Genomic DNA, 13,026 nt, shown 5'->3' on the forward strand with positions numbered 1-13,026 from the left:
TGGAGAGCAGCAACTTTCAGTTGCAAATTTAGATGGGAGGAGGGAAATTAAAGTGAGGCTAATTTGAAAGTAAGTGTAAAAATTAGGGGTGGGTGGGGGAGAGGGAAGTGAGTCTCTTGCTGAGTGTCATATCAATGAGCTTCAGATCAGACATATTTACTTTCCAGGCTAGAATTTTTTTTATAACTGCTGGGCCTGAAAATTTAACCTGGGATCAATTATACTGTTGGGGTTTTTTTTCCCCCTTCCTACATACCTACATGTAAGATTTTGTTTGCCAAAATTCTGCTCTCTTTTATAACCTACAAAAAATCATTTTCATCCTGTGTTGTTTGTGAGGTTTTATAGTATCCTGGACAATCCATGGAAAATGCTTCCAGGAAAACTTAACTTTGGTCATTAAAATCGTGGACTATTTTTCAGGGTCATAAAATTAGTATAACCATTACAAAACTAACCAAGGGTATACACAAACCAGTAAACTTCCCAAGAGAAACCCAATTGTTGGCCAAATGTTTGCATGGCGTATCTTCATCTACCACTGACCCTAGGAAAAAAGCCTAGTATTGAAATCCTTTGTCAGTCACCCCAGCTCATACCATTCCTATATGTAAGAGGGAGGTATGCCAGACTTGTACATGAGGTGGCTCTGGTAAAGTGTAAGGCTCAAAAAAAAATTTTATGATACATGCACACATAGCATTTAATAAGAAATGAGGGTGGGCCAAAAGGCCTTCTCCCTTTTGGCTGATAAACTAGATTAGGAAACCCTCTGCAGCTGCCGCTTGCTCGACCCAGCAAGTTCACAGTGATACATTTGGGGAAACAATAGCTAGTAATTGTTAACTCACAAAGTTACTCAGACGTAAGTGAGGGCACAACTTGGCCCTGCAATTAGAACAATTAACTCTTTTGGTAATGCATGAGAAGGGGTTAAATATAGTCGTACACTCACTTTCTCCATCTGCTGTGTTGTCTCTGTAGTACTAGCACAGTAAAAATCAGTTACATTTATTTTTATCATTAAGCCCAGCAGGTATTACTCTTAGTGACGATGTTAAGAAGGAGCTATTTTTTGCAAACTTGCTTTTCATAGTAGAGCTTCATTTTAAATTTGCTCTAAGAAGTGGACATTTTAACAACTAATACAATAATTAGGAGAAGTCTTGGCAGTGAATATAACTGGATAGTTTTGTATGCTGCTTCTTTGCGTATGCGCAATGTGCCTCAGGTGGCATGTGGCCAGGATTAATCACCAAATTTGTTTTGCTGGTTGGATCATTAGCTTTCCCAGGCCGGGTACTGCCGGGGAGTGCGATGTGAAGGTTGATCCGTGCCCCACTTTTTTGTATGCTTAGACACTGTAATTGAGTGCCCTCTTATGAAAATGGCATTATCCCCCATACTCATATCTGGTTCATGTTCTGATTTTACTTTTGCAGTTTTGTCTAAATCATGTCTGAACTTCATACATTCTGATCATCTGTTTTTGTCTCCTTTATGGCTCAGTAGTGCGGTAGGATAATTAATAGAAAATATGTAGATGTATTAAGAAAAGTTACTGGAGATATTACTTTACACTTGCTCGGAGACGCAAAGTACATTTTATTCAAAGTAACCCTCTATAAACCAGGAGTATCTTTGGGCTTTAAATTGTCTTAGGCATATTCTGACTGTGTCATGCTCCCACCCTCCATCTGGAATGGCTTTGTCAGGGGCCCCCTCTCCCATACAGGTAGGGGCAATAGCATGCAGGCCTTCTCTCTGCTCCCCTCTCCCACCTGGAGAAGTAGAGGTAGAAGCTTTGGGGCCCTGACAAAAACTTATCACAGCAAGTGTGTATCTGCATGGGTAGCTGAGCTGGGCTCACTGTATTCTGCTTCTGTCAGACAGGGAGTTCTGAGGTCATGATGGCAGGTCTCCCCACAAACCGCTCAGTCTTACAGTTAACAATCTGTTGAGATACGTGGAGCAGTTCACCACTTAGAGTCATAGAGTTTTAAGGCCAGAAGGGATCACCAAGTCATCTAGTCGGACTCCTGTATATCACAGGCCACCATCGCCCACTGACTAAACCCAACAACTGAAAATAGACTAAAGTAGTACAGCCCACAGGAGACTAGACTGTTCTGTGCCACAGGCAGAGAAGAGGAGGGACCGAGATGCACCAAGCCCCTGCAAAGGCAGGGAACTGAGTATGTGAGAATATACCCGGATAATCCTGGCAAGTGACCCGCACTCACATGATGCGTTGGCTGCTTGTTTCAGACTGTCTTCAGACTCAAACGACACTGCATTGGTTATACCTGGGTCACACGATGAAGCTTTTCCTTGACCAGAATGGCTAGAATTTACTTTTTTTTTTAAATTGAAAGATTAAAATCTGAGGTAATCACATGATTTAAGGAGCAGGTATCCACAGAATTTGATCTATTGTGCCTATGCATTAGTCCAGCTCTTCTTTAAATAGTAGCATTGGCCCACATTTTACATTCCTTCTAATCAGAAATAAAGCAGATGAGTTATCTCAGAAGAGAAACCATGGAGACTCTAGAAACAATTTAGATGTGAAATGTATTTAATACCACTTATTTTCCTCTTCAGATGATTTTAAACCAGCATCTATAGACACATCTTGTGAGGGGGAGCTCCAGGTTGGTAAAGGAGATGAAGTAACAATTACACTGCCACATATTCCAGTAAGTTTACTTTGTGTTATGATGCAAATTTACCTTTTGACTTCGTAGCAAATTGTCATTGTGTGGTTTTAGTGTCTGCTAGCCAGGAACATTGTAGTGTAAATGGACTTAAATCTATCGTCTTCACCTTTGATCACAATGCTAAAACAAATGAGTACACTGTCTGAGCAGCTTTTGCACTGTCTTTCTGCTAGCCCAGGGGTCGGCAGCCTTTCAGAAGTGGTGTGCCGAGTCTTCATTTATTCACTCTAATTTAAGGTTTCGTGTGCCAGTAATACATTTTAACGTTTTTAGAAGGTCTCTTTCTATAAGTCTGTAATATATAACTAAACTATTGTTGTACGTAAAGCAAATAAGGTTTTTAAAATGCTTAAGAAGCTTCATTTAAAATTAAATTAAAATGCAGAGCCCCCCCAGACTGGTGGCCAGGACCCGGGCAGTGTGAGTGCCACTGAAAATCAGCTCACGTGCCACAGGTTGCCTACCCCTGTACTAGCATTTCAGTATATCATTCTGGGAGAGGGCTGTAAAATGGAATCGCTATCAAGTGTTATTTCTGTAAACGTCCAATCTACTTTGCTTACAATTAATCCTTCTTGGTACTCTTTGAAGTACAAAAAGACTTTTAATCCTGACTGGGGCCCCAACTAATTTCCATCAGTTTTTAGTTCCGCATTTTAAGTATGGGAGTCTGATTATCCTTGAGTCAGGTCAAGATCCAATTTTCAAAAGACTGAAGTTATGCCTTTGAAACAGCTCTTTCTGTTGCTGAAAGCTATACAAACAACATCCTGCACCCCATGTTTGCAGAAGCTACCCCAGGATTCCTAGTCAGTTGCAATCAGGTTAAATCCAATCCCTCCAGAAATTATATAGTAAAGATTTATTGTGCAAGGATGATGGACAAGTGACAGTAAAGAATATGGTCAAATGATTGTACATATTTCTGTTTTCATATTCTGTTAATAAAGAGTTGAAACAAAACAAAAACTGCACCTGTGTTCTGGAACTGGATTTGTATATTAGCTAGAGCTATTGCTAATTACCAATCCATCATACGTGAATTTATAAACATAGATAGGCTTAGTATAGATAGGCAACAGTTTTCTTCCAGGTTGGAATCCAAATGGCAGATCCTCAGCTGGAAAAATTATGGATGGAGCTGATAATTTACACCGGGGAGGATCTGCTCCCAAGAAAGTTTTCTAAATAATGTTACCTTCTTCATTCTTATATGAAATGTTGCCTCAGCTTAATCCATATAGTATACTAATCTTGTTGAAGTAATTCTGAGAGCAGAAGCAGTATAATTAATGCCAGTAATGCTGCCTTTTGAATTGGAATATTCCCTTTTGACTGGGAAGTGTATTGTTCCTATATTTTTGAAGTGGGTGAATAAGATTGTTTGTAGTGCATCCCCTTTCCAGATGTCTGTTCTGATAAGATTATTTTTAATGTAATATTTTATGAGAATGGACAGCTTTCAGCTTGACCTGTCTCTTCTATATTCTAGAGGATTTTCCAGTTAACCAAACTGAACATAGTCAATATTGATTTGGAGCAACATATGCATAGTGGCTGCTTTCAATCTAGTTAAATGGACAATTCTCTGAAAAGGGATGGGATATATGATCTCAACGCTTCCCTTTCTTGAAATGTTGATAAAACAATATAAGAGGATTCACTGATCTTCTGGATCCTGCTTTATTTCTCATATTCCAACAAACAGTTGCACTAGGTGCCTAACAATTGGATGGGATTCAGGTTCCAATTTGTCATTTGAAATTTTGCTATCCCTGACGGTACCACTGTTTTGAAGGAGATTTTTTTTGTCTCTTCCAGTGTGTGGACAGTTTCAGGGATTACGGGTGCTTTGTGGATGTAGTGGTTTAATATTTGATGGTCAAATAGTTGTTGAGGAATTATTTTTGTCTCTTGTTTTCGTTATGGGTTTCATCACAATCCTGTTAAACTTTAGCTCTTTCACTCAGTGGGTTTTTTCTGGCCTTTGTAACAGAATAGTCTGTAACATAGCATTTTGGTTTCTGTTGCTCTGTATTTAGGCACTCCAAACTCTTACATACCTGCTTAATTTTAAGCATGTGAGAGGGACTGTTGATGTGCTTCATTGGATTTTCGGTTTCTTCTCTTTATTTCTCAGCAAAGATTATGCTCTTCTTTAAATTCCAGGTTTTCCACAGAATAGGGAGTGGTGGGATATAAGCTTAGCACAATTTCCATTATATTTGTGCTTTATATGTTTGTCTAACTTCTCTTTATCTGTCAAGGATGACCAGGACTTAACTTCCAGCTTATTTTGTTTTCTCTTCAATCCTTTTTTACTTTTCAATTTCTTAATGTAGTAATATTGTAAATATCTGTGAAGGCATGACTATATGAGAATATGATCTTATCCAAATTGGAACCTGTCTTACTGTAACATCTCTGAAGAATCCAGATGTAGGCAGTCTGTATTGTTCCATAACCATTTTAGATTAATATGTGTACTCTATTTTTGATGGTGCGGAGAGTTTAAAATTTTAGTTTAATTGTGAAGACATTATATTTTCTTTAGAAGAGGGGTGGGGTTGGAAGCTTGTGCTTTTGCACACTGTCCTCAATTCAGGATGCTTCCCAAGAACATGTGTAAAGATTGCTTTCTGTTCTCTGAAGCAGGACTCTCTTCTTCAGTTGTAAGTACGTACCATTCAGCTTTCTCTGTAGCTATCCAGCTATTGTATGGATAAAATCTGAGTAGGTTTCACAGTAGAGAGTATACTTTTGTACACCCCTTATACTAAGTGCATCAATTTTTTGATTCACCCAATGTTAATTAGTATCATAGAGAACCCCCCAGATTGCAGGTCTTCACGCAATAGGTTTGCCAAGCAAACAAGCTGTATTTTTTTTTAATCAGTTGTTGCTAAAATATGGCATGTGATATTTGCTTCATAACATAGAACAGAGAGGTATTGTTTTTTATTTGCTGAATTGGGTCACAATTTCACTGAATGCGTAATTAGATTTATATTCAGTATCCAAACCCAGGATTTTCAGAGCTGGTAGAAGTATCAGGGAGGTTTCTGATATTTATCAGGGCAAACTAATAAAATCTAGTTGTTACCATGATGGAAAGTAGAACTGTAAATGATAGTAACTGAAGGGTAGATGTGTTTCACTGCAAAGCCACATAAAATGATTAAAAGCATAATAATGAGTGAGGAAGAGTCTGATGTAATGCATATAAATATATTCATCCATTCTTGAAATGAACAAACACTTTCAATCCAAACTAAATGATAATCTCTTGACATTAGGACAGAAGCATGCATATAGACTTATTGTGTATAAATTGCTTGTATAGTGTGGGTATAAGCAAATGAATGTGTGCTTTTTCTTTGACACCAGGGCTCAACTCCTCCAATGACTGTGTTCAAAGGAAATAAAAGACCATATCAGAAAGACTGTGTACTTATTATCAATCATGACACTGGGGAATATGTGCTGGAAAAACTTAGTAGCAGCATTCAAGTCAAGAAAACAAGGTAAAACTGGGGCACATACAGTTAAGAAGAAGAATTCTTGCTAGAGAGTCATGTTAATAGTGTCACCTTTAGCTATGGCTATGAGTTTTGTGAATAAGCAGTATTGTTTAATTACTGAGTTTCCTGGACTTTATGAGGACAATTATCATGCCTTAATATGGAAATCTCCATTGTGTGTATGTAGCAGAGAGTAAAGAATTAGTAGATTCTCCGTTATTGAAAGGTGATAATTGTACCTCTTGATTGAACAGTATTGATGGTATAAGAGTTTAGAAGCTGATCAAAAGATTAGATGGCTTACAGTGATTTCTTTCTGAAGAAGATGGAAGTGGTAACCTGTCAAGTGGACGGTGAAGTTGCAAGTAATGGACCTAGAAATCTAATTATATATAACAATTAGAGTGGGGGAACATAGTTGCATCAAGGAGATAAACAGAGCAAAAATCCAAACCCTTCATGGGCAAAGATTCTGAAAAAGCAAATGCTGCAGAAATAAATAGTAGTGTGGGTAATTGCCTAAAAACTGCTGAGATCAGAACTTCTTTCTGATCTGATAGCCGTACCTCAGTACACAAATGACACTCTAGAAAGTATTCAGATAAAATATCTTTCAGAGTAGTGCTAATATGTAAGTACCTAAAGTCTCTGAATCAAGATCTTTTAGCAGTGGGGAATGCATATTAGTTGAGTTCTATAGAGCATGCCATTATTAAATATTCTTTTAAAACATGACACACTTAAAATAACCTGTATTACTGCAGCCGTAAATCTTTGACTGAGAGCTCACTAAAACTTCATAGTGATGCAGGCTGGGACCATGCTTGGCAACTAGATCAGAGATCTCCAAAGAACAAATCCAGGCTGTTGTACGTGGGGGTAGTGATTCAACAGTTGCCACACTTTCCTCTGAGACAATGCCCTACAAGTGCATGAGCATGATGTTCCGAGGCACTGTGCTATTAGAGGTCATGGCATTCGGAAGAGATGTAAAGCTGTTGTCATGATCACTTTGGTCTTTAAAGATCCCTTGGCACTCTTCGCAAGAGAAGGGGTTTTAGTCTAAAATTCAAAGTGGAGTAATTACATTCTTCCCACGTAAATTCTTTCTGTAGTTTCAAGAGCATAAATCAATATTGGTAACAATTCTCTGCTCTTATATAGTAACTTTCATCTGATGATGTACTGCATGTAATAAGAGGATACTTCCTGTTGTAAAATGCTGGGTAGTCAGTCTTGCTGTGCATCTTCTAATAGTTAGCTCCATTTCAGTGATGGATGAAGTAATCCCTCTGTATTTCATGTCTAAATGTTTGTGAAGAGCTTTGGGATCATTCAGGATGAAAGGTGCTATGTAAGTGTATTTTACTATAGTTGCTGATTGTATTAAGAAGATGTTCTTTGCTAAATGAAAAACCTTTACTGCTATTTGAATAGAGAACAAGATATTGCTAAACCTCACATGGATCTGGAGCATAGTTAGTAAGGACCTCACTCTACAGTCACTTTATGGCATGCTTCCCATGGAAGTCAGTGGTGATGCTGAGTGCCAAAGCAGTGTAGGTTTTTAGCAGTATTGTATTTAAAATCCATAATTCACTGTATAGCTCTACAGGATGCAAACTACATTTTTATTCAGTCTAATTAAATATATATTAATACAGATCTTACTGGAACAAATGAACACAGCTCTATGGCACCACTGACTGTTTTTTTATGTTGTTTCAGGGCTGAGGGCAGCAGTAAGATCCAGGCACGAATAGAACAGCAGGCTGCCCGAGCCTCCCAGCCTTCCTCACAGTTCAAAGCCCCATCCAAGCCAGCAGCTGGGCCCAAAACCTCCCCTTTGAAAGACAACCCTTCACCTGAACCTCAGCTGGATGACATTAAGAGAGGTAAAGAAGGGTGTGTTTTTTTAATCTACTGTTCTGTAATTGTTCATTTACAAAGATACATAAGAACTTCAAAGCATTAAAGGCTGGTACATGACTGCTGGTTTATAGTCTATGTATCTCATTTTAAGGATTCGTAGTGAATTATTTATTTTCTTACGTCAACGTAGTCATCCAAACTGTCCCCATCTCTCTGCATGCGAGCATCCCTTTTTTGCTGATAATTTAATCTCTTTCAGACTCTTTCTCCATAAAAATAACATTAACTCACAAGATGCACATCATCACAGTTGGATGGAACAGGAGTTGGCTGGCTATCTCATCCAACAGAAAGGCTTTAGGTCTGAGATCCATCAAATAATTGGATAGGGATCAAATTTGCACAATATGGACCACACTGCCATGTAGTTGCTATATTTATTATGCAGGTATCTTGGGAGGGAAAGAAGGATTGAGTGCCTAAATTAAATAAATCTCCTACTTAAGCAGCAGCAGCAGGCTCCTAATCTCAGTGTTTCTGTATCTGTGCCTAAAAGTTAGGCCTATTAGGGATTGATGCACAGAATCTCTGCCCAAATCCCTTCCACCTGGGTGGTGCACTCCATGGGTATATTGTGGACAATGCAGTTGTAGCGAGGAACTTTCTTTTTTTGTTTAGTTTATATTTTACTGAAAAGTCAGGTACTTTCTAGGCATATGTTGTATATTAAGACCATATTATTCCTTTCTCCACTTCTAGTGTTTCCTTTGCATTGTCTTTTCCCTTTGGTCCATACAGCTAGTTTTCTTATGGGCTCAGCCTACGTTATTTATCCTATATTATTCAGCAAGATTTTCTTCGACTTATACTAGTCCCTTTATGACATTTTTACTTTTCAAAAATCTGAATGTTGGTTGTAGGAGCAGATTATATTCACTCCTGCGCAGTTTCTAATCTAGTGAACACCAGGATGTTGATCGAAAGACCATGCTGAAGTCTGAGGGTTTGTTAGTTGCAATTTCTGTCCTTTCTCACTGTGTTTATATCTAATTTTTTATTTTGAAAATTCTTCAGATACATAAAACCAACCAAACAAGCAGACTACAGGGAAATATATTAAGTTAGTAAACGAATTATCTGGTATGGTTCTTATTATATAGTTTAGAAAACAAATATTAGTTAAACTAGGTATCTACTACAGAGTTCTGCTGGCATAGTTATGAGGAGGTGTGATCCTTGACTGACATAGCTGTGCTGGTAGAAGCCCCTACTGTAGACAGTTACACCAACCAAATGGCACTTTTACCAGTATAGCTTGTTTTCACTCCGTGAGGGTGCAGGGTGTGGGGATGTGAAAGATTTTATTATTCTGGTACAAACTGCAGCTTTCTAGTATAGCTGCACCCACACTAGGAGTGCTTTGCCAGTATAGTATACCAGTAGTCTTATACCAGTAAAGTGCTCCTAGTGTAAACATAGCCTTAAATAATCATCAGACACCTTTTCAGAAAGAGCAGCAAAGAATCCTGTGGCACCTTATAGACTAACAGACGTTTTGGAGCATGAGCTTTCGTGGGTGAATACCCACTTCGTCGGATGCAAGGGTCCCACGAAAGCTCATGCTCCAAAACGTCTGTTAGTCTATAAGGTGCCACAGGATTCTTTGCTGCTTTTACAGATCCAGACTAACACGGCTACCCCTCTGATACTTTTCAGAAAGGTATACAGCAGTGACTAAAGGTTGTATTGTTGCAGTAAAAAATACATATTTGTCTGGTGTGACGATTACTCCAGAGAGAGTCTTTCCTTGTATTCTAAAAACAGAAGACCTGTTGTACAAAAGTGTGAATGTCCTGGCTGTCTGATAACTTCTCCAGCATCTGAATGTCCTGTATTGTAGAGAACTTCAAAGTACCATCTGGGAGATCAGTTGTATTTCACAGAGAGTATCTACCCTTCACATAAAGTTCTAATAAGAGAGAGTATGGATCCGTCAACAGTTTGTTCTTGGCCACAGAATAATTGTGCTTCTGTAGCTTTTCTAAACATTCCTCTGTCCTTTCTTTACATAAGCTTCTAACAATGGAGAACTAGAGTACCAACACTTTGACACGTCTTATAATTCTGAGAACCTGTGTAGGGAAAGCACAATTAAAAGCCATTTTGACACAACGAAAATGAACGATACAAGTCAACTAGATCCAGGAAACAGTCTTCAGTCCTTGGGACTCCTGTATTTCTCCTTTACTCCTACAGGGTTTTTAAGTTAAAGGATTTTTTTTTCTCTTGTTGTTTCATGCCATCTCCTTCTTGGTCGTTGAAAGACATACTTTGTACAGAAGAAAAGTAAAGCATACTGGGTGAGGTTCTGTGCTGTGCCTGTAACCGGTGCAGCACTGAACTCTCAAGTCGTAGGGGGCTGGATCTAAAGTGGCTTTAAGCCATCTTTGCACCCTCCTGATCCTAAGATGCCCCAGGGGGTGGGATGCCTCTGGTGTTACTAACACAGCTCTGGGATCCTCTCTAAGTTCCAGCAACCACCACAGGCTGCCCTGTGGGCTGCTGTGCTGCCCAGCATTTTCACAGCATACTCTGGCCCCACACTTGACATACCTGTCCCTCTGTGGTATGTGTTGAGGGTCTTTGGGAGGCATCTTTAGAGCTGACTTTGCAGTGCTAGCAGCAGGAGAATCCTTTACCTATTAGTTATGGGGAGATTTGGCCCTCTTTATGCCCCTGCATCCCTTTTACACAGCATCAAGGGGCCAGAGTGCAGGTGAGGCTCTCATGCATTATGAATACTTATCTGCACCTTATCACATGTCACTGTTCAATGAGAATGAATGATCATATTGTGGTATTTACAGGGAAAAAATTGTTGACATATTTATATAGCATACTTAATCACAACAGATGCATTTTTAATAATGTTGACATAATGTAGGTATCTAGCATCTGGAAAAAGTACAAGTTTTCCAGTGTTGCTGGAAAACTATGAATTTAATGCTTAAAATGTGCTCTAAAGTGAAGTTGTACTTTGAAAAATAACTCTAAAGATGACATAATATAATTGCATATTTGTTGTCTCTTGTGGACTTGTAAATCAAATTTGCTGAATTTCAGTGTAAAAATTTTTTTTCTATCTGCTTTCTCTGTAAATTCAACCTGTCAAAATCAAGTTGTTTACTTCTGTCTAGTGTGATATGGGACTTACGGCCTCATAATGCCAAATGCTGAGCATCTACAACTCCCATTGGCTTTAGTCGGAGTTCTAGATGCTCAGTCCTTCTCAGGGCCAGCTAAGAATTTTATTGAAGGTGCATGAAACAGAGTAAAATCCAATGCATCTACTGATAGCAGAGAAAAGGAGGAAAAAGCCCTGTTCTTAGTTAATGAAGTAACTAAGTAGATTTGATTTATTAGTGGTATTTATTATTGTAGCACCTAGGAGAAAAAAGAACGTTTTTGTTTCACTTTTCTTTTAAGTAAATTGCTACGGTTGAGAAATCAAATGCACAAAACTCAAATTATGGTTCCCTCAACAATATCAACTTTGCCAGATGTAGTGCATTCATTAAGGTATGTATTTAACACATGCTACATAGAGAGGTTTTTTTAATATTAACTTTTGCATTTCCTGACTCTTGTGACCTTTTCAACCTCAATATTGCATTAACATGGTTTGTTTGTTTGATCTTAAGGAACGAAAAGTATGCTGATAAGCATTTGACTTTTCACAGTTAAAGGCAGCATATAGACTATGCCATGTAATCATCACACATTTAAAAAAAAAAAAAAAGTAAAGGCACCAGAACATTAAGTCATCCATACTAATTACTGCACTAAAGAATGCCTTGATAAAGCAACAGAGCAGACAAGCAGGAAAATACAAATTGTGACATAAATAAAGCAGATTTGTTTTTCCTTTTGGACCTCGTCTTGTGGTTGACTCAACCACCATCTTTAACAGGCTGAAGCAACCGGGGATTCAGTAGGGCTTCCTAAAAGTCCTGTGGAAACTCTGCATGATACATTTTTAATGATATAAGAGCAGTTGTGACATCAGCAAAAACAACATTTTCTTGTCTGCACAGAAGAACAATTTAAAATATTGGTTGAATGGAGCTGAGAGGGGAGACTAGAGATATCTGAAAGGGAACTGCAAGCCCAAGAGGCAGCAATTGATTAGAAAAAAAGCCCCAATTGAGCCACTTATCTCCCTTCCTAAGTGCTCTCTGTTGCTGCTGATAACACCTCCAACTTCCCAGCCCTGTCCCCCAGGCTCACAATCTTGATGTCATTTTCTTGCTCTTCTTCTCCGCACACATCAAGGATGGCAACAAATCTTGCCACTTTTCTCCAAGACATCTTTCTTTCCTCTCCTGGTGGCTAAAACGCATCTCCATGCTCTCATCATTCTCTGCCTTGTCTAATGTCCTCCTCACTCACCTGCCAGGCGCCCATATTGCTCCCCTTCATTCCATCCTAAACACAGCAGCCAAAACTATCTTCCTTGACAATCAGATCATGTCACTTCTCTCTCTGAATTATTCTATTGGCTCCCCCTTGCCCACCATATCCAGTTCAAACTTCCTATCCAACCTCCTCTTCAGCCTTCATCTTGAATACTGTCTGGTTGCATACCTCCTATCCTCTTCCTTCCACCAGTGTTGCCAACCTCTACTCTTTAATTACCGTCTTCCTCTCCCTTCTGTCGTCTTCACACCATCTTCCATGCTGCCTCCTTCTGACCCTAAGAGCCCCTTTATGCCACCCACCATGCTGTTGTCAGAATATGTAGCCAAACGATATCTTGTAAGATATATGTAAAAACTCTTGACACGGTGGTCGTTAATATTATTGCATGGTGTATGTATGGTTAGTATATAAAGAATTATGTCTGTGCTGGAAAT

The 13,026-nt window shown here is 38.8% G+C and overlaps 1 protein-coding gene across 1 annotated transcript in view; it reads left to right on the top strand.

The window, feature by feature from the left end:
* The window catches only part of EAF1 (ELL associated factor 1), a 28,763-nt gene that overhangs the window by 770 nt on the left and 14,967 nt on the right, over positions 1-13,026 (top strand). Inside the window, exons 2-4 of the mRNA XM_045005321.1 lie at positions 2,605-2,699; positions 6,108-6,244; positions 7,970-8,136. Of these exons, the coding sequence (XP_044861256.1) occupies positions 2,605-2,699; positions 6,108-6,244; positions 7,970-8,136 (399 nt within the window). The remainder of the gene's footprint in view (positions 1-2,604; positions 2,700-6,107; positions 6,245-7,969; positions 8,137-13,026) is intronic.

Source organism: Mauremys mutica, chromosome 2 (assembly GCF_020497125.1).
Source record: "Mauremys mutica isolate MM-2020 ecotype Southern chromosome 2, ASM2049712v1, whole genome shotgun sequence".
In the NCBI taxonomy this organism is placed as follows: domain Eukaryota; kingdom Metazoa; phylum Chordata; order Testudines; family Geoemydidae; genus Mauremys; species Mauremys mutica.